The sequence below is a fragment of the Nerophis lumbriciformis genome, linkage group LG12 (genome assembly GCF_033978685.3).
Source record: "Nerophis lumbriciformis linkage group LG12, RoL_Nlum_v2.1, whole genome shotgun sequence".
Classification (NCBI taxonomy): domain Eukaryota; kingdom Metazoa; phylum Chordata; class Actinopteri; order Syngnathiformes; family Syngnathidae; genus Nerophis; species Nerophis lumbriciformis.
In genome coordinates this window covers 627976-651328 of record NC_084559.2, presented here as the reverse complement: position 1 = coordinate 651328, position 23353 = coordinate 627976, and the positions used below count along the sequence as shown (strand labels likewise).

Genomic DNA, 23353 nt, shown 5'->3' with positions numbered 1-23353 from the left:
TTTTTTCCCATCTTAGTTAATAGTTAGTTACCTGGTAGGGTGTCCGAAGATGTTGAGGGCTCCTCCCCTTTTGGCTTTGCAGAACCTTCATTGGTGTTTAGTTTGAATGGAGGTGGAAGAGGAGGCATAGATGATGGTGCTGGCAGAGCCGGAACCCAGTAGTTTGAGCCTGTCGCAAACAGCATCTGACTGAGCTCCTTCCTGTAGCCAGGACACTGTCTGCACATCACCAGAGGCTGACTAGGGAAAAACCAGCAAAAACATAAAAACATTTTAATAATCGTTTTCCACAATGTATGAGAAGCAGTGGCTATTCTAGGTTGGAGTGCGAGACACCATTTTGTTTGGTTTTATCCATTTTGAACCCATAAATATGATTCACCCTGTCCCCCATCCCTGTGGTGCACCCTAGACCAGTGGTTCTCAATCATTTTTCAATGATGTACCCCCTGTGAATTTCTTTTAAAATTCAAGTACCCCCTAATCAGAGCAAAGCATTTTTGGTTGAAAAAAAGAGATAAAGAAGTAAAATACAGCACTATGTCATCAGTTTCTGATTTATTAAATTGTATAACAGTACAAAATATTGCTCATTTGTAGTGGTCTTTCTTGAACTATTTGGAAAAAAAGATAGGTTTTTATTTATATTTATAAAGGATTTTAGATTTGTTGCTATTTTTAGAATATAAAAAAAAAAAAATCTCACGTACCCCTTGGCATACCTTCAAGTACCCCCAGGGGTATGCGTACCCCCATTTGAGAACCACTGCCCTAGACGATACTATCCTTAGCATTTGCCTACGTGGTCCATAGCTAAAACCGCCACTGATGAAATGTAATATTTACAACCATTACATTTAGTACTAAATACATCTGTCAAGCTATGACTTATGTTGCTTTATTTATTTGCCCAAAGTCTTAATGACTTCAAATGTAAACTTGAGTTGTTTTTATTGTGATCTTATCAGGTAGAATATATTATGAATAGGCAAAATTTAGTGTCTGGAAACTAGGTCCATAAGCAAATATGAACAACAATACTGAGAAGAAAGTCCAGTTAACACTAGAATGACACACTGTATTTGTGTCTCCCATGCTGGTGGTTACTAGGGTTGCATACCTGCCAACTTTTGAAATCAGAAAAACCTAGTAGCCAGGGTCCAGGGGCCGCAGGCCCCGGTAGGTCCAGGACAAAGTCTTGGTTGGGGGTTCAGATGGGCGAAGCCCCCCAACGCAAAATGATTATTAGCATTCAGACAGGTTAAAATGTTGCTAAAACCATCACTGTTTGGGCGACGAAAAACGTTGAAAGTTTTCCACTTGTATCGCTAGCAACAGCATTAGACTTGTGTTTTTTTGTCCCAACGTGGTCTTTTACATCGCTAATTCCTCCGTGTCCGATCGAAAAATCTTGTCTGCACAAGGTGCAATTCGCGTAGTTTTCACCCTTTTTGGAACGGATAATTATTCCCGGATAGGCTTTTGAATATTCTTCACGGAATGACTGCAGTTTTCTTTTCGGTTTAAGACTCGTTTGCGATTTTTCTCCGGCTGATTCCATGATCGTTCGCTCGTTTGGAAACAATGGCAACTGTATGGCGTCACATTAGTGCCAAAAATCCGAGCACATAAAAACTGTTATCGCGCGCTGATTCTCCACTTCGTGCGCGCGCGCGACACCATTTTGCGCGCGCGTGGTGCCTTTCTGCGCGCGCGCGACGCCTTTCTGCGCGCGCACAACGCCTTTCTGCGCGCTCTCTGTGTACTCCTGGCATCTCTCCTCGCGCTGTCATGTTTCTTTTTGGCACTTTGGGGGCGGGTATGCTTAGACGGCCCCTTCTTTCTGATTGGCTGTAAGCATTTTTCATATGACCAATCATTCTCCAGCGTAGCAACGTTGTAGCCATCTTACTTCAGACATCTAGCCTCAATCATTACATTGATGTCAATGGTACATGTACTACTTAAATTACCATAACTTGCTCGATTTTCGACCAATTTACAAACGGTTTGCCTTGTTACAAATCTTATTACATGTAGATATGACATAGGATGCTGTACCTGTTGAAATTACCTCTTTCGCTTTAAAAAAAAAAAAAGACTTAATTGTGCCACATAGTTTTGTAGGGTCAGTGTTAGTCAGTTCTCTGATTATTTTAAACTGTTTCAGAATACATTATTAAAATCTATTTTTAACATTTTAAAAACAAAATTCAAAGATTATTTCATTAATTTTATGGCTGAATCAAAAGAAATTCCATAAATTAGAAAACAAATGTTCAAGAAGAAGTGAAAATATAAAATAATGTTATAGTTGGATGTTATTGCTGGTGGACCAGTTCTGGCTGAAAGATGTGATTATGGTGTTTGTTGTCTTATTATTTATTTGGGTCACATTTTGTATTACCCTGTATTGTGTTTATGTGGTATGAAATAACCTTCATCAGCGCGCGACATTTTTTTATCCACTTCTTCCTCCGTAAATCTTGATACATATTGACGATGACCCGCCCTGCTATACTTCTGATTGGCTCTGAGCATTTTTCAGCGTTTTTCGCCTGACCAATCAGAAAGAAGGGGCCGTCTAAGCATACCCGCCCCCAAAGTGCCAAAAAGAAACATGACAGCGCGAGGAGAGATGCCAGGAGTACACAGAGAGCGCGCAGAAAGGCACCGCGCGCGCGCTAAAAGGCACCACGCGCGCGCAAAATGGTGTCGCCCGCGCGCAAAAAGTGGAGAATCAGCGCACGATAACAGTTTTTATGCGCTCGGATTTTTGGCACTAATGTGACGCCATACAACTGGTGCCTCGTGATTGGCAGCGGTGCTATAAATAGCCTCGCGCATGGCATTCGGAATTGCTCGATAGGAAGTTACGGGAGGCAGTGTCGATTGTCATTGTTGTTACGCGTTTTCGTGAATAAAACTTTTTAAAAAATATATATTTTTAATTAATGAAAAACCGTACTTTTTATCACTGCAACCGTAACCCGGAATAGGTTGATGAAAACCGTACTAATTACGGGAAAACCGGAGTAGTTGGCAGGTATGGGGTTGTTCCAATACCATATGTTGATACTTTTAAGAATAAAAGGGACCACAAAAAATGTCATTTTAGGTCTAATCTTAACAAACAAATCTTATGATACAATAAACATATGGTTCTTATTGCACTCAAAGAACACTTTTAGAAGATTAAAATAAAAATAAAAAGGCTTTAAAATGCATTGGGCTTTTCTTATTGCACTCATAGGACAATTTACAATTGTATATATTACATATAGTCCAGGATTAGGTTAGAATAGGACATAAACCTTTATTGACATTGTATTAGTGAAGTAAAGTGAATTATATTCATACAGTGCTTTTCTATAGTTACTCAAAGCACTTTTACATAGTAAAACGCTATTATCAAAGTTACATTTAAACCAGTGTGGGTGGCACTGGGAGCAGGTGGGTAAAGTATCTTGCCCAAGAACACGACGGCAGTGACTAGGATGACGAAAGCGGGGATCGAACCTGGGGGATCAAACACTCTTTGTCTGTGCTTTAAGACAAATACAATTATTAGTAAATACTAAAAACAATTAAAGATGTCCGATAATGGCTTTTTTGCCGATATCCGATATTCCAATATTGTCCAACTCTTAATTACCGATTCCAATATAAAGTTAAAGTTAAAGTACCAATGATTGTCACACACACACTAGGTGTGGCGAAATTATTCTCTGCATTTGACCCACCACCCTTGATCACCTCCTGGGAGGTGAGGGGAGCAGTGGGCAGCAGCGGTGGCCGCGCCCGGGAATCATTTTTGGTGATTTAACCCCCAATTCCAACCCTTGATGCTGAGTGCCAAGCAGGGAGGTAATGGGTCCCATTTTTATAGTCTTTGGTATGACTCGGCCGGGGTTTGAACCCACAACCTACCGATCTCAGGGCGGACACTCTAACCACTATACAGTCGTGGAATTAACACATTATTATGCCTAATTGTGTTGTGATGCCCCGCTGGTTGCATTAAACAATGTAACAAGGTTTTCCAAAATAAATCTTACTCAAGTTATGGGAAAAAAATGCCAACATGGCACTGCCATATCTATTATTGAAGTCACAAAGTGTATGGGGTTGGGGGCGGGGGTGTATATTGTAGCGTCCCGAAAGAGTTAGTGCTGCAAGAGATTCTTGGTATTTGTTCTGTTGTGTTTATGTTGTGTTACGGTGCGGATGTTCTCCCGAAATGTGTTCGTCATTCTTGTTTGGTGTGGGTTCACAGTGTGGCGCATATTTGTAACAGTGTTAAAGTTTATACAGCCATCCTCAGTGTGTCTTGTATGGTTGTTGACCAAGTATGGATGGCATTCACTTGTGTGTGTGATACTATGTGACTGGGCCCGCACGCAAAGGAAGTGCCTTTAAGCAAGTATATGCACGTAAAACACTTAGAACTTTTAGCATATCAGTATGTGGAATTAAATTATGGAATGGATTAAGTAAAGAAGTTAAAAATTGTACTGATATGATCCAGTTTAAGAGGTTGTTCAAAATAATAGTGCTTACAGAGTACAAAAAAGAAGAATTATGAGAAATACTTTCAACCTTATTGAAAATAAGATATTCTTCATCTCAGTATGTTAATAATGACTGAATTAATTAATTAATTACATATTACAAAACTGTTGTATACTAATTCATAGATGTTATTTTATTATATAAAAAGGTCAGTAAATGATTCTATATATTTGTAAACGCTTGAAGTGGGAAAGGGGTAGGATTAAATAAGCTTTGCTTCTTCCTACTCCTTTTCGGGCATGATGTAAAATGAAATGATATGAAATTGTGTGATGTATTATGATGTAAGTGTGTTCATGTTCGAAATAAACTAAAGAAAGAAAAGAAAGAAAGAAGGTTAATTGGTGCTCTGTAATTTCCCCTACGTTCGTGTACACAGCGGCGTTTTAAAATGTCATAAATTTTACTTTTCGAAACCGATACCGATAATTTTGAAACCGATACTGATGATTTCCGATATTACATTTTAAAGCATTTATTGGCCGATAATATCGGCAGTACGACATTATCGGACATCCCTACGTACAACCCTACTGATTACCTAATTTTCATGGAGAATAATTCATGATATTCAGCAGGTTTTTCTAAAATACTTATTAAACCTTTTACCTAATGTCCGAGTTGTCGCTGTCATTGTCAGAGAGATCAAAAAGGTAATCTGAACTGCCCTCTTCATCAGAAAAACAGCGCTCAACTTTTGGTTGCAACATATCCTGAGTGATCTTGTTGCGGCTGTCCATGCTCTTCAGGTCCTCGTCACTGCGACACTTCTCTATTAAAAAGACACACACACTCTTTATTCATATTTCATGACACAATTATAAAATACCTACTCACATTAATGTAGACACCTCTTTAGAAGAGGAGGAGAACACATTTTTTAATAGGCCACAACCAGAGGTGGGTAGTAACGCGCTACATTTACTCCGTTACATCTACTTGAGTAACTTTTGGGATAAATTGTACTTCTAAGAGTAGTTTTAATGCAACTTACTTTTACTTTTACTTGGAATATATTTATAGAGAAGAAACGCTACTTTTACTCCGCTACTTTTATCTACATTCAGCTCGCTACTCGCTACTAATTTTTATCGATCTGTTAATGCACGCTTTGTTTGTTTTGGTCTGTCAGACAGACCTTCATAGTGCCTGCGTTACTGGTGACGTTTCACTCCGTTCCACCAATAAAATGCAGTCACTAGTGACGTTTGACTCCGTTCCACCAATCAGATGCAGTCACTGGTGACGTTGGACCAATCAAACAGAGCCAGGCGGTCACATGACCTGACTTAAACAAGTTGAAAAACTTATTGGGGTGTTACCATTTAGTGGTCAATTGTACGGAATATGTACTGTACTGTGCAATCTACTAATACAAGTTTCAATCAATCAATCAAAAGTGTGAAGGAAAAAAGACACTTTTTTCTTTCAAACGTACATCTCGTCACAAGCCTAAAGACTGACTGCACAGTTCCTGTCTTCACAATAAAAGTGCCGCTCCATCGCGCCTGCGCTTTCAAAATAAGAGTCTCCGAAAGCCAGCGCAAACAAGCTAGCAAGCTACGGAATTTGCCGCCAATGTATTTCTTGTAAAGTGTGTGAAAACGAATATGGAAGCTGGACAAATAAGATACCAAAAACCAACCACTTTCATGTGGTATTAGACAGAAAGGAGGAACTTTTTTTCTCCTGCATTTGAAAGCGTGGACGTTAAGCACTGCTGTCTGATTACAATCAATGCAAGTCATCAGAATCAGGTAATACACCAACTTATATTCTTGTCAACATGAAAGAAATGTGTTAAACATGCATGTATATTCATTAAAACACCTTTAACATGCAAACAAAAACGGCAAAATAAATACATATAAATGATATACTGTATATATCAATGTATGTGTATATATATATATATATATATATATATATATATATATATATATATATATATATATATATATATATGATATGTGTGTGTATGTTACTCATCAGTTACTCAGTACTTGAGTAGTTTTTTCACAACATACTTTTTACTTTTACTCAAGTAAATATTTGGGTGACTACTCATTACTTTTACTTGAGTAATAAATCTCTAAAGTAACAGTACTCTTACTTGAGTACAATTTCTGGCTACTCTACCCACCTCTGGCCACAACTAAAAAGTGTATTTCCACTAACCAGGGTGCTGGATGAGGTAGGCCTCCACCAGGTTGTTAAGGATGTGGTTCTTGCGGATCCTATCCACGGGGCAGCGGCACGTAGGACAAAGAGAAGAGCGCTCCATCCACCCCGAGTAGCAGGCAGCACAGAATGTGTGCATGCAGGGTTGCAAGCTAACAGACGGAGGAAAGTATGAATCATAAATACTGTTTTTTAGCGTGCAAAATCAACCTTGGTTTGTTTAGGGTCCCACCTGACACAATCATGCAGGAGGTCCTGGCAAATAATACAAGTGAGAGATTCCTCCATCTTGTCTCTCTTTGCATTCTCAACAACCTTTGTGCTTGAGGCATGTGATACAGCGTCTTTGTCTGGGAATACAAGCAACGATACTAGAACCTTAAGTGGGCCATGCAGTTTTGTAAAATGTAAGAATGGTCACTTGCTTCCAGTACTTATTATCTTTTAACATATATAGGTGTGTGGGGTCAGGTCTGAAGTGTGTTTGGGGAAACATATGGAAGTGCAAGGTAGATGGATGTAACACAAATGTGATCAATGAATTAACACACCAGTTTTCCTTCTCTTGCATTCCGGCTCCACATTGTCGAGCGCTTTCTCTCGTGTTAGGGCCTCGTCTCTGATTTGGCCTGTTGGGGCAGCAAAATTGGCAATTTAAAACGTGTGCTGTAGCCACTTAAAAAACAGCATCTAATATGAAATTAACAATGCAATTAAAATGATTTTAGTAAACAAACACAGTGTAGTAAAGAACCTCCTATAGACGTCTTCCCTTTTTAGCCAAGTAAACCCTCACCAGCCAAAGTCATTGTTTGGGATTTCTTTTTTTTAAATGTATTACTGTTTACCTCTCAAGGCTTAGTGGCCACATGCGTGGACAGCACCTTTTAGCTCTTATTTCCAAAATTGTGTACACTACTGAATTGGGGTCTTATGGCCGCTTATGTGGACACTTATACTGCCATCTGGTGGTGTCAGAAGAGTATAACATACAATGGAATTTGGGAAAAAAAAGTGTAAAAATAAGGATTAACTTGTCACTAAACATGAAGTACACATTTGTGTACTTATGGACTAAGTACATCATATTAAAAGATAATTCTTAGTTTTTATTCTAATTAAGGTCCAATAAAAAAGGCATGTAAACAAACAGGTTGGGCCTTAAGAGGTTAAAACAGCACTCATTTGTACAGGTTGTGTTTGAAACATATGGAAAGAAAAACACAAAACAACTTCAAGTGTACACAATTAAATTTTGCAAAAACGTTCACTTAATTTGTTTATCAGTTTAAAGAGCCCTGTTTTGGGGTATATAATAAAGATGCTTTCTTATTTACAAATACAAAGTCATTTACGGAGTTTATTAGGGCCTAAGCACACTATTAAATATGCAATATTGACAATCATGATTTAATCAATTTAATTATAGTACTCGGTAAAAGGTTTATTTTTAAGGCCAAAAACAGATATTCACTTAGTATTACTTTCTTTAAAACATTTATTCAGTATTTTTTAACTTTAGAAAGTTACATGGTTGAAAACAATAATAATGCCAAAAAACATAAAAAAAGATGGGAAGTCCTCAAAGGCTTATGTTGAAAGTGTAATTATGTTTATAGATTATATGCTATATGTTGTTGTATTCCCTAATTTTTAGTGACCTGAACATAAGCTGGACTGTACATACATTTTTTTTTTGTTTGTTTTGTTTTTGTTTTGAAAATGTAATTTTGTTTATAGATTATATGCAATCTGTTGTGTTCCAAAATTTTCTGTTTTTTTGTTTTGTTTTGTTTTCTTTTCTTTTCTTTTCTCAGTGTACATGAATGAAGGTGTGTGTTGCTGGACCCGACTTGGACATTGTCTGGACTGGACCTGGTTTTAAAAAAAACAACAACCTTTAAACGAAGCTAATTTCATTTACAACCGGGTCTGGTGAAGATAAGGTCCTTCTTTCCTTTTTTTTAATTTATTTTTAATTTTTTTATAGATAAGATAAAGAAATATTTTCTTGGATAAAAGGGAAAGTAAACAATATAAAAATAATTACTTCGGGGAGAAGAAAGAAAAAAAAAAAAGTAATTAAATGAAAATGTTAGTGGACCAGCAGCACAAACAATCAAGTGTGCTTCAGGGACTGTGTCCCTTGCAGAAGTGTTGTCCATGTTGTGGGAACCAGAGTATTGATGGCAGAAAGAAACAACCCCTTTTGTGTGAGTGGGTGTGTGTGAGTGTGAATGGGGGAAAAAAATAAATAAATAAATAAATAAAAAAATAAAAAAATGCAATATTCATTATTATTATTATCATCATCAGAGTTTCCTCACATTTATACGGTGTTTAAGGTACAGGAAAAGTTCAAATATTTGCAGGTGCGTCAGGTCTAATGATACATTATATATTTATAAGAGACAGCTATCATGTAAATAATGATAAATGGGTTGTACTTGTATAGCGCTTTTCTACCTTCAAGGTACTCAAAGCGCTTTGACACTACTTCCACATTTACCCATTCACACACACATTCACACACTGATGGAGGGAGCTGCCATGCAAGGCGCTAACCAGCACCCATCAGGAGCAAGGGTGAAGTGTCTTGCTCAGGACACAACGGACATGACGAGGTTGGTACTAGGTGGGGATTGAACCAGGGACCCTCGGGTCGCGCACGGCCACTCTCCCACTGCGCCACGCCGTCCCTGTACAGTGGAACCTCGATTCACAAACGCCTCTATTTGTGTTATTTCCGGTCTACGTACGTTTACATCAAGCCAAATATGTCTCTGTGTGCGATGGTCGCTTCTTTAATTTTTTGGGTTCACGTTTACATTTTTTCTTATGGAGAAATCGGTTTCACTATATGAAAGTTTCGGTCGGTGAACCATGTTTAAGAACCAATTAAGTTTGTGGATCGAGGTTCCACTGTAATTGTAAATACAACTGTTAAATAACTATTGCAAGTTAATGACATGCTGGTGTTAATCTGCATGGTCATGTTCACAGTTCATAAATGTGTGTAAGTATGCCCTGCCTAAAAGATTATTGACAGAGAAAGAGAAATGTTTTGTGTGAGAGAAAAAGACGCGTCTGCACGAGAAAGGATATGTGCCGGAATTGAACCTGTTGTAAGCACAAGATTGGCAATGAAAGGTGAAGAGAGTGTCGTACTTTTGTGACTTCTTCTGGACGCAAAAACAACACAATAAGCTGAAAAACAACATATTCAGTAATTATTTTTTAGAGCTTATCGAGTTATTAAGTACACATTATCCGTTTTCATGCAAACGGATACAATAATTTGTGCAATTCAAGCAAAAAGTCTGATTTCCTGCGTGAAGGGACCCTCCTGTGCAAAAACTGACTAATCACAGCTCTGCGTTCTGCGTCGCCGGTGACGCGAACCTGGGATTTTTAGGAGGTGCAGATGTTTAATTGGTGGTCGCGTTCACAACTGGCTGCAGTATAGTAGCAGGTTGGTTTTTTTACACAGTAGTCATCATATTTGCAAAAGAAACATATCACCTGATACGTACATGTCATTTGGGAAATGTTTGGCTCTGTATTTTGGAGTTACTTTGGTAGATTGAGGTGGCTGTGTGCAAGCACAAAAATGGCCCCAGAAGGGTACTCATGGAGGTGAGTGTTGGTCAAGTGCACGGTAAACATGATTTCCCCTTTTCCTCTCATTGACAGCATCTCAGTCACATTACGACCATTTCCGCGACTTTCCGCATTTAGTTTCTGTTTTAAGCGAAGATCGATTCTATCCGGGATTCCTATGACGCATAAATCTCAATCAATCAATCAATCAATGTTTACTTATATAGCCCAAAATCACAAGTGTCTCAAAGGGCTGCACAAGCCACAACGTAATATTGTGAGAGTCCAGTCCATAGTGGATCTAACATAAATCTATGATTATTATACGCACCGCCTAACTGGGGCGTTAAAAAGTTTGATTCCGATTGGCTGTTCCGCCATGTCTTTTTTTATGCTTTGCAGCAGCACTTGAATGAATATGACAGCGCACATGTGTTATAAATACGACGGTCAGCTGGATAAAAATAAGTAAAGATAGCAGTAGCATGAGTGCAGAATTTTAACGGTCCGCTTGGACTGATGTAATTAGGCACCGGTACCTAAACGTACTCAGTATAACTCCCTACTTAGGAGTGTCTTCAGGTATGCCCAAGCGTAGTTTGAGAACCACTTTATGAGACTTAACCTCTTAAGGCCTAAGCTGTTTTTTTTACATGCTTTTTTAATTTCTCTTTTCTATTTGGGCTTATTGGACCCTAATTAGAATAAAAACTAAGAATCATCTTTTGATATGATGTACTTAGTCCATAAGTACACAAACGTGTACTTCATGTTTAATGACATGCTAATTCTTATTTTTACACTTTTTTTTCCAAATTCGATTGTATGTTTATACTCTTCTGACACCACCAGATGGCAGTATAACTGTCCACATAAGCGGCCATAAGACCCCAATTCAGTAGTGTACACAATTTTGGAAATAAGAGCTAAAAGGTCCTGTCCACGCATGTGGCCACTAAGCCTTTAGAATTTAATGAAATAAGGCAACATTTATTGAATAAAAATGTGAAATTAATATTACTATACTAATAATATATTACTATACTGTAGGGGTGTAACGGTACACAAAAATTTCGGTTCGGTACGTACCTCGGTTTAGAGGTCACGGTTCGGTTCATTTTCGGTACAGTAAGAAAACAACAAAATATACATTTTTGGGTTATTTATTTATCAAATTTGCAAAATCTTCCACCAAAAATATTTTTCTTAGTGGAATATTTGATGTGAAGTAATGGGAACCTTGGATAGGTCAATAATTCATAATAACATTGATTTTGATTCAATATTATGTTTTGAGCAATGACAGTTTGAAGGAAAAAAAAAACAGCTTTGTTTTATTAGTCAACATTGCAACTTTTTCTAAATTACATTTAACCTTTAAGCTTTTTTATTTCACTTTTGTTATGTTTTTGTTTATTTTAATAGTATTTTTAGAATGTGCCGTGGGCCTTTAAAACATTAGCTGTGGGCCGCAAATGGCCTCCGGGGCACACTTTTGACACCCCTGCTATAGATAATAAAAAATTAAATGTGATAAATCTATGGATAAAAAGCAGAGCCTGGCGACGCATGCGCGTTTATCATAACTCTCTCTCTCTCTCTCTGTCTCTGCCCCTCCCTCACCAATGCTGCTGTTTGTTTTGTTTTTAACCCCTTCTTAACCCTGAACGTACATTGAAAATACATGCAACCCTAACTCAAAATGCCGGACATTCAAGGCATTTAAGAAACTCCGCCCTGACAGCCCCGCAAAAGAGGACATGTCCGGTGAAAAGAGGACGTATGGTCAGTCTATCCTAGCCCGTTAGCTACTAGCATGTCGTGTGTTGTGCCTCGGTGTGCATTGTTTACACAACGTGCGTTACGCTACTTAATATGTCTGTGTGGAAACTCATTCGGTACACCTTGGAACCGAACCGACACCCCCGTACCGAAACGGTTCAATACAAATACACGTACCGTTACACCCCTACTATACTGTACTTAAAGTATATCTTGCAAATGGACACTTTTCTGCATTAACTCAGATAACCTCACAGAACATGAATTTACTTTTTAATGATCCCTACTCCTTAAGTAATACTACAACAGAACCCACCTGAGTTTGGTGTGAAAGGTTGTTGAATACAGATATGTGAAGTTGAGGTGGACGGCTGAGGTTCTTCCTGAGTGAGATCCAGAGGAGCCTTTGAGAGCATGACAGGTTCCACAGAAAGCATCATCTCGGAGGACGTGACAGGAACAGGACTGTGGGCTGACATGTCTGAATCAAAGTAGATGGTTACTTCCAGACTGCATCATCTTACACCAGGACTTTAAATGCATACCCAAGCTATCCTGTGAAATCTCCTGCTCTGTTTGGATTGAGTGGTAAACATAGGCAATGTCTGAAAGAATAGGCAAAAAAATGAACATAAGATCATGTCTATTTTTGCTTCTTTTGAATTCACAATAAAGAGTATCAATACTCAAGAAGTAGAATCAAGTACTAAAAAAAAATGTGTGAATAAATACATAACACTTACTTTGTTCAGGCTCATTTTTCCTATACACAAAGTAGATCACGTCGCCATTTTGAAGCAAGTGAGTTTGTTTCTTGACCAGTTTAGCCATGTTGATCACTGTGCCATTGGTGCTAAATGCAAGACAACAAACATTTGGACTTATTATTGAAGAAGATAAATTAGCAAAAAGATAGGATAAACGATAGAAAACGGATGTCCTCCTTTTTCCTCTTCCTGCTACCAACGTACAAAAGTTTTCTCAATCTGAATCAAAGCATTATAGTTTGGTAACTGTTGGGAGTGGAGAGGGTAAGCCAACACTGCCATCAAGTGGCTATGTGATGTAAAACGCACATCATTGCCCACATGCAGAGGTGGGTAGAGTAGCCAGAAATTGTACTCAAGTAAGAGTACTGTTACTTTAGAGATTTATTACTCAAGTAAAAGTAAGGAGTAGTCACCCAAATATTTACTTGAGTAAAAGTAAAAAGTATGTTGTGAAAAAACTACTCAAGTACTGAGTAACTGATGAGTAACATACACACACATATCATATATATATATATATATATATATATATATATATATATATATATATATATATATATATATATATATATATATATATATATACATATATATATACATATATATATACATATATATACACACACATATATATATACAGTATATAATTTATATTTATTTATTTTGCCGTTTTTGTTTATATGTTAAAGGTGTTTTAATTAATATACATGCATGTTTAACACATATAGATTCCTTTCTTTCATGAAGACAAGAATATAAGTTGGTGTATTACCTGATTCTGATGACTTGCATTGATTGTAATCAGACCGTAGTGCTGATAGCGTCCACGTTTTCAAATGGAGAAAAAAAGTTCCTCCTTTCTGTCTAATACCACATGAAAGTGGTTGGTTTTTGGCACCTTATTTGTCCAGCTTCCATATTCGTTTTTATACACTTTACAAGAAATACATTGGCGGCAAACTCCGTAGCTTGCTAGCTTGTTTGCGCTGGCTTTCGGAGACTCTTGTTTTGAAAGCGCAGGCGCGATGGAGCAGCACTTTTATTGTGAAGACAGGAACTGTGCAGTCAGTCTTTAGGCTTTTGACAGGATGTACGATTGAAATAAAAAAGGGTCTTTTTTCCTTCACACTTTTGATTGATTGATTGAAACTTTTATTAGTAGATTGCACAGTACAGTATATATTCCGTACAATTGACCACTAAATGGTAACACCCGAATAAGTTTTTCAACTTGTTTAAGTCAGGTCATGTGACCACCTGGCTCTGTTTGATTGGTCCAACGTCACCAGTGACTGCATCTGATTGGTGGAACGGAGTGAACGTCACCAGTGACTGTATTTGTTGAAACGCAGGCACTATGACAGACTAAATCAAACAAAGCGTGCATTAACAGATCGATAAAAATTAGTAGCGAGTAGCGAGCTGAATGTAGATAAAAGTAGCGGAGTAAAAGTAGCGTTTCTTCTCTATAAATATACTCAAGTAAAAGTAAAAGTATGTTGCATTAAAACTACTCTTAGAAGTACAATTTATCCCAAAAGTTACTCAAGTAGATGTAACGGAGTAAATGTAGCGCGTTACTACCCACCTCTGCCCACATGGGCCTGTCTGGATGTGTCATGGTGTTGTTATATTTACATTTCTTTAAAAAATTAAATAACATTTTCCAAATGTGACGCATTATTTGTTGTGTACATAGTTAGCAAATAGCAACTGCTTGAGGCCTTGCCTGGCTTTGTCGGTAAATAATAATCATTATTGAGTCTGTCTATCTGTGTTGGACCTGCGATGAGGTGGCGACTTGTCCGGGGTGTGCCTCGCCTTCTGAAAATGGATGGAGTTTTAAAATTTTACTTAAAGCATTTATTATGATGTTTTTGCGACATGTAAAACAGTTCCTTGTGGTCTACATAAAATGTAATGGTGGTTCTTTGGTCAAAATGTTGCATAGATGATGTTTTACTGACCATCTATAAGCCGCTTTCCGACCGTCTCTTCAGAATGGTCCGTCTCATTAATGTGCCTCCACTTCAACTGTGTCATCTCCCTTTTTATTGTAGTTTTTAGAGCTTCCATATTATGTCTACTGACAGATATAAATTAGAACAATACGCTAATTTGGATTAGAAATGGCAACAGCGGAGGATGCATGTGCATGTACGAGCCAGTCTGCCACACAACAAGAGGTTAGAGAAAAATAAGGAGCTTGTTGACAACAGCGTCGGACTCGCACAACGATTTTCAAGTAAATCTCTACCATATATGGAGATATCCGCTGACGTCACAGGGCAGAAAATGTCACAGGACATAGCAATTTTCAAACACCTCAAGTATAAAGGAAGGCAAGATTGTTTTACAAATATCTCTGCAATGCCTCCATGGTTTGATTTTAAATTTGGGACCTATGCAAATCTCAAATACACAAAAACAAGTACCAATAGGAAAGAAAAGTTAATTTTTGTATAATTGGTCCCCTTTAAAATTGTATTCTAAGTCAAATGAATTGTTAATTATGCATCTTGAGAGATGTTCACAGTGAAAAACTAACAAAAACAAAACAATGCTCTACTAGGAATTCTAAGGTAATTTTTTTGTGTTTCATACACAAAATGGAAGAAAAAAAAAAGACATTGCTCTGCGCAAATATTGAGCTAAAAAACACTCTTATTAAATAAATTATTTTCAAGTTGCTGCTGATATTTAAAATGTCCTCTTAAACCAGGGATTTATTTTATATTTTGTTCTGTTGTGGTTATGTTATGTTAAGCTGATGATTGTGAGCATAGCCAAAGGGTTGTTTTTAAAGAAGACTGAAGATTGTACTTTACTATTCTTATATTGATTTTAAAGCTTTTTAATATTTTTATGTGCTTCCATTAGGGCTGGGCGATATATGGAAACTCGATATATCGCGGGTTTGTCTTTGTGCGATATAGAAAATGACTATATCGTGATATTCGAGTATACGTTCTCACGCGGTTGCTTTTAGTTGCGGGCATTACACTACAGGCTTTCTTGTCTCTGCTTCTCACAGAGACGTAAAACAAGCGCACCTTCTTACATACGTCACATACGTATACGCCCTCGCCGAGCAGAGAGGTAGCGGCATGGGTAACGTTAGCTGTGGTGCGAGTGGTAATACGAGAGAGAGAAGGTGCGAATCGGGTAACAAATGAAGGAAGAATTAATTCCCAAGAAAAACAGCAGGGGGTCCATCGTCTGGCGGTGGTTTGGCTTCAAGCGGGAAGATGTCGAACAGACAACCGTAATTTGTCAAGTGTGGGGCAAAAGCGTTGCTACAAAAAGTAGCATTACTGCTAATTTGTAGCATAATTTGAAAAGTCACCCACTAGAGAATGAAGGGTGCTTACTCCGCATGTCAACATCTCCGTTCAGTGCCAAACCAACAAAATGCCGAAGCAACCATTTGCAGATCAACACCGTATGAAAAAAAGAGTCAACAACAGAAGGACATACACTATTTGATTTCCTATTATGCAGCTCATTTTTATTTGACAGTTATTGAAATATCTTGTGTGACATCATGCACAAAAGTGCACTTTATTTGTTTTCAACTATTGTAGTGGCGTTCTGTACAAAAAGTGCACTTTAATTTAGTGTTGTTTTGATATGTCATCTTAGTGACATCATGCACAAAAGTGCACTAATAGCTTGTTTTAAAATGTCTCTGACAATCTTGCACTTTCTGTTTTGGAATTGACATGAATGTTTGTGTCTCTGCTTGATAACTCTTTAATAAATACACTTTTAGTTGTGATTTCCCTCTCTGCATGAAAGTTTAAAATGAGCATATATTAATGCAGTATGAAGAAGAATGTTTTAATGTTTTACCATGAATTGATTACGTGGACCCCGACTTAAACAAGTTGAAAAACTTATTGGGGTGTTACCATTTAGTGGTCAATTGTAGGGAATATGTACTGTACTGTGCAATCTACTAATAAAAGTTTCAATCAATCAATCAATCAATCAATCAATGTAGACACATAGAATCATCATACTGCTGTGATTATATGTGTGTACAGCTGCACTAATGGACATTGGAGTGTTACTTTCAAAGGCAAAATTAAAGTATTGCTAGAAACATAATTTTATATGGGACTTTATTGTATTATATGTATAGTACATGTTCCAAAAAGAAAAAAAGCATAAAACACCACCAGAATTAAGAGATATTACAAGCCAAAGTGATGAAGCTTAGTGTTACGCTCATGACTTGGTGTAACTAAACATTAAAGTTAAAGTTAAAGTACCAATGATTGTCACACACACTAGGTGTGGTGAAATTATTACCCTATAAGATGAAGGCAATTGCATTTTATTGATATTTGAAATGTATTCAACGTTTATAAATGAATATTTAAATATACTAAATGTAAAAAAGGGAATAAATATTCAAAATAAGATCATTAAATGAAATCTAGTTTGGTTACGCCATCATGAGCACAACACAAGGTTGTAAAAGTTTCAACTACAATTCTAAATAAGATGTCAAAAGCAAACTGAAATCAAATACGCAGAGCTTAAAGATTGATCAATACCTATTTAAATTTAGTAATACATAAATATGATGATTTATCAAAATATAAAAGAAATATACCTGAATAGAAGGCTCATGATGGTTGCACCAAAAAGTAACGCTATGAATCGCGTTTTTGCAAGTTTTTCGGGCATTTTTATGCTATTTCCAAGCATCTCCTTTTTATTGTCGTTGATTTTAAATGGTTGAACTAATGCATTGTATATATGCATGCCCTACTGTGGTGTCCCCCAGGGATCTATTCTAGGCCCCATCCTGTTCGCTCTATATCTCCTCCCTCTTGGAGAGATTTTTAAGAGGCATGGAGTGTCTTATCACTTTTATGCTGACGACTGCCAAATTTATATGCCTATTTCAAAAGGCCACGGCCCCCTGACACCCCTTCTCAACTGTCTATGCGACGTCAAGGCTTGGTTAGCCCAGAATTTTTTAATAATGAATGAGGGAAAAACGGAATTTTTAGTGTTTGGTCCGGCCCTCACTGACTTGGGACCATTGCAAAATGATGTGCGTCCCAAAGTCACCAGCCTTGGCGTCACTATAGACAGTGATTTTAAACTTGACAAACAAGTCAATGGCGTTTTAAAATCGTGTTTTTATCATCTTCGTCTTTTAGCAAAGGTAAAACCGTTTTTATCTTTTAACCTTTTTGAACAAGTCGTGCATGATTGTATTTCAAGTGGCCTGAACTACGGCAATGCACTTTATGCTGGCATTAGCCAAAAAGCTCTCTCCCGGTTGCAGTTAATCCAGAATGCGGCAGCACGACTTTTAACAGGGGCCAGGAGACGCCAGCATATAACCCCAATCCTTGAGAGTTTGCACTGGCTCCCTGTTCATTTTAGAATTGATTTTAAAACCTTGCTGTTTGTTTTTAAAGCTTTACATGGACTGGCACCTCAGTATATCTCGGACCTCATCCAAACTTACAATCCTGCGCGCGCTCTGAGGTCCGAGAGCCAGCTCCAGCTCGTGGTGTCCAAGACGAGACTTAAAACCAGGGGAGACAGGGCCTTCTCTGTGGTCGGCCCTAAGCTCTGGAACACTCTGCCCCTCCATGTTCGAACTGCTCCCACAGTGGAGTGTTTTAGGTCTCGTCTTAAGACCCACTTTTATTCTCTGGCTTTTAACACTACGTGAGTTGTGTGGTCCTCTGTTGTCCTCTGTGTTTTTAAAATTTTTCTTTCTATTTACTGTTTTAATTGGTTTTACCCTTTGAAATTGTTTTTAATCATATTTATTGTATATTGTTTTTAATTGTGTTTAATATTGTTGTGCAGCACTTTGGAAACATTTTGTTGTTTAAATGTGCTATATAAATAAAGTGGATTGGATTGGATTGGATAGTAAACAAAAAAAAAAGTAATATTTATTTTGATTGTTACATTATGAAGTACATTTGTGCAGGTGGGTGCTAATGTACCCATTACCAGAGCTGTACACATATGCATCAAGTGTTAATTCAAGGCTAAGGCAAAATATGGAGATATATATCGTGTATCGTGACACGGCCTAAAAATATCAAGATATTAAAAAAAGGCCATATCGCCCAGCCCTAGCTTCCATCTATCTATGCATGAAACTTTAACACTTCCAGAAAATTGCTCATGTTAAAAACTTGATATGTATATTTAGGGCCCGCATGGCCCATTGTATAAGGACTCCCAAAGGGAGTCCTTATACAATGGGGCATAAGGACCTATTGAATTTGTAAGGTTTTATTCTTTCTTCTTATTATTATTATTATTATTCTTCCGCAACTTTGCGCTGTAATTTGACCCCCTTAACATACTTCAAAACTCACCAAATTTTACACACACATCAGTAATATACGGCAAAACTTTTTATCAAAAAACCAAGCCTCTAAACTCAAAATTGCGCTCTAGCGCCCCCTACGAAAAAAAAAACTAGACTGCCTGTAACTCCCACTAGGAAGGTCGGAGAGACATGAAACAAAAACCTTTATGTAGGTGTGACTTAGACCTAGATTTCATAATAGTATATTCTCGGGCAAAAATCAACAGGAAGTTGGCAATTCCCCCTTCAAGACAAAAAAGTACTAAAAACAGTAACTTTTGAGCTGTATTTTTACCCTCTTAACATGCTTCAAAACTCACCAAACTGAACACACACATCAGGACTGGCAAAAATTGCGATCTAATAAAAAAAAACTAACCCCAAATCTCAAAAATTGCGCTCGCAATTTTTGAATAAAACGCAGAAAAAACTGCTCCCCGGAAGAAAAAAATGACAAAACTGCCTGTAACTCCCACTGGGAAGGTCGGAGAGACATGAAACCCTCTATGTAGGTCTCACTTAGACCTACATTTCATATATTGACAACCCCCAGCAAAAATCAACAGGAAGTTTGCAATTTCCCCTTCAAAACAATTTTTTTTATAAACCGGTCACTTCTCTTCAAACATTATCTCCTCTGAGCGCGTTTGTCGTATCAGCTTCAAAATAACACAGGAGAGAGATTGAACCCTTCCAAATAAAAGTTATCGAAATAATTTTTCTAACTGCTCCGGTTTTGATTTTATGAGCCTTCAAAGAACCGCTGCGCTGATGCTGCTGCGCTGCTGTTTTTTTAAGATGGCTGCTTAAAAGCAGGAAGCACCAACGTGCCCACACAATGCAGACAAGGTAGGTACACTAGACAAAAGTATTGGGACACTTCAGACTAAAAGTAGACATAAGTATTGGGACACTTATAAATACCAGTGGACAAAAGTATTGGGACACTTAGGCCGAAAACTGGACAAAAGTATTGGGACACTTGGGACTACAACTTGACAAACGTATTGGGACACTTAGGATTACAACTTGCCTAAAGTATTGGGACACTTGGGACTAAAACTGGACAAAAGTATTGGGACACTTAGGACTAGCACCTGCCAAATACGCGGGCCCGACCAACGCTGCTTGCAGCTTTAATTGTCGTTGATTTTAAATGGTTGAACTAATGCATTGTATATATGCATGCCCTAGTAAACAAAAAAAAAGTAATATTTATTTTGATTGTTACATTATGAAGTACATTTGTGCAGGTGGGTGCTAATGTACCCATTACCAGAGCTGTACACATATGCATCAAGTGTTAATTCAAGGCTAAGGCAAAATATGGAGATATATATCGTGTATCGTGACATGGCCTAAAAATATCAAGATATTAAAAAAAGGCCATATCGCCCAGCCCTAGTTTCCATCTATCTATGCATGAAACTTTAACATTTCCAGAAAATTGCTCATGTTAAAAACTTGATATGTATATTTAGGGCCCGCATGGCCCATTGTATAAGGACTCCCAAAGGGAGTCCTTATACAATGGGGCATAAGGACCTATTGAATTTGTAAGGTTTTATTCTTTCTTCTTATTATTATTATTATTATTCTTCCGCAACTTTGCGCTGTAATTTGACCCCCTTAACATACTTCAAAACTCACCAAATTTTACACACACATCAGTAATATACGGCAAAACTTTTTATCAAAAAAACCAAGCCTCAAAACTCAAAATTGCGCTCTAGCGCCCCCTACGAAAAAAAAAACCTAGACTGCCTGTAACTCCCACTAGGAAGGTCGGAGAGACATGAAACAAAAACCTTTATGTAGGTGTGACTTAGACCTAGATTTCATAATAGTATATTCTCGGGCAAAAATCAACAGGAAGTTGGCAATTCCCCCTTCAAGACAAAAAAGTAATAAAAACAGTAACTTTTGCCTCTTTGAGCTGTATTTTCACCCTCTTAACATGCTTCAAAACTCACCAAACTGAACACACACATCAGGACTGGCAAAAATTGTGATCTAATAAAAAAATCTAACCCCAAATCTCAAAATTGCGCTAGATTGAATAAAACGCAGAAAAAACTGCTCCTCGGAAGAAAAAAATGACAATACTGCCTGTAACTCCCACTGGGAAGGTCGGAGAGACATGAAACCCTCTATGTAGGTCTCACTTAGACCTACATTTCATATATTGACAACCCCCAGCAAAAATCAACAGGAAGTTTGCAATTTCCCCTTCAAAACAATTTTTTTTTTATAAACCGGTCACTTCTCTTCAAACATTATCTCCTCTGAGCGCGTTTGTCGTATCAGCTTCAAAATAACACAGGAGAGAGATTGAACCCTTCCAAATAAAAGTTAACGAAATAATTTTTCTAACTGCTCCGGTTTTGATTTTATGAGCCTTCAAAGAACCGCTGCGCTGATGCTGCTGCGCTGCTGTTTTTTTAAGATGGCTGCTTAAAAGCAGGAAGCACTAACGTGCCCACACAATGCAGACAAGGTAGGTACACTAGACAAAAGTATTGGGACACTTCAGACTAAAAGTAGACAAAAGTATTGGGACACTTGGGACTAAAACTTGACAAAAGTATTGGGACACTTAGGACTAGCACCTGCCAAATACGTGGGCCCGACCAATGCTGCTTGCAGCTTTAATTGGGTTTGATTTTGTCTTAATTCACTTTCTGGAAAAAATATCGCAATGTGCATCGTATATTGATATTCAGCCAAAAATATATCAGGATATGAATTTTGGTCCATATCATACCTCATATCTTCAAGCAACACTTGACCAGAGTTTTCATCTTGCACAATCTTGCAGTGCTCGCCTGAGACCAGTTTGTTGGCAGGGAACGCCAGATCACACCCTGCCATGATAGAAACAAAAACCAAAAGTAAATGGAATATACCGCAGATGACGTTAACCCTTCCATTCTTTCACTGTCGCTATTTCAAAGCCACACAGGCCGAATTGAGTGATTTGCGGTGAAAACCTTTCAGTTCACAGAAATAGGTTCAACAAATAAGGCTAGACATTTTGCATTGCAAAAAAGTACGGACCCCCACAGGCTCTTAGACAACAAAGCAAGGAAATATAGGCTGATACAAAAAAAATACCTACTTAAAATTCGGCACACATGTTCTCAATAGACGGCTTTTGTTATCATCACAAGAGGCTGTCTAAGTTTGCGGCACTAAAGGCTTTGTGTTTTGTCTTGGGGGAGGTTTTCAAGGGCCCCAGACACTGACAGCAATGTCTGCATTACAGACGTTTGCAACTAACTATTTCAAAAGCAACACGCGAGAAATGTTTAAATGCAGTCATATTTGAAAACAAATCTACTCCATCCATTCCTTCACATAAAAGAGAGCATCTCTACCTTTTTTCCGGCCAACGGTGCATTCCTTGTTGAAAAGCAGCACTTCGGCTTCACTGCAATCCACTCTGACCAACTTCCCCCACGGTCGAGCCCTCGTGTGACCGTCCATCTCTGTGTTTGGAACTAAACATAGAAGTATTTGGGTCGTTGTTAGTATTCATGAACACAGTTGACAGGATCAGAACACTATACAGTAACCAGCAATGATTGTGAATGTACAATGAATAAAAGGAACCATTTCCCCTTTTGGATCATTAAAGTTTGTCCAAGTCTAAATACCGTATTTTTCGGACTAATAGTCGCAGTTTGTTTCATAGTTTGTTTTTTTTCCTTTTTTATTATGCATTTTCGGCAGGTGCGACTTATACTCCGGTGCGCCTTATACTCCGAAAAATACGGTTCATAGTTTCATTAATTTTACACAGTGTTTTTTTATCTTTTTAAATAATATTTCACGACTTTGTAGTTGCAAAGAGTGCTCGGTTCGTCAAATATTTTGTCTTTGCTCAGAATACTCAAATCATTAACAATAAAACTTAGTGAATAACAGAAATATAATGTCTATTTTATGCTGCAGCTGCTACATATACTGTAATATAGTACTTGGTATTGTTATATATTGTATATACTATATACAAATATAATAATATATGAGTATATATTATATACTGTATATATAATATGTAAATATTACATATATTTTATATTGCTAC

At 37.6% G+C, this 23353-nt stretch overlaps 1 protein-coding gene across 1 annotated transcript in view; it reads right to left on the bottom strand.

Annotated features, from left to right (window-relative positions):
• Positions 1-22749, bottom strand: part of LOC140679233 (E3 ubiquitin-protein ligase CHFR-like) — a 50835-nt gene extending 28086 nt beyond the window's left edge. Inside the window, exons 1-10 of the mRNA XM_072914229.1 lie at positions 22641-22749; positions 22028-22127; positions 12879-12988; positions 12681-12740; positions 12452-12616; positions 7305-7382; positions 6986-7103; positions 6751-6905; positions 5182-5344; positions 32-240 (exon numbers count right to left, since the gene is read on the bottom strand). Coding sequence (XP_072770330.1) covers positions 32-240; positions 5182-5344; positions 6751-6905; positions 6986-7103; positions 7305-7382; positions 12452-12616; positions 12681-12740; positions 12879-12988; positions 22028-22127; positions 22641-22749 — 1267 coding nt within the window. The remainder of the gene's footprint in view (positions 1-31; positions 241-5181; positions 5345-6750; positions 6906-6985; positions 7104-7304; positions 7383-12451; positions 12617-12680; positions 12741-12878; positions 12989-22027; positions 22128-22640) is intronic.
• Between the last annotated feature and the right edge of the window lie 604 nt (positions 22750-23353).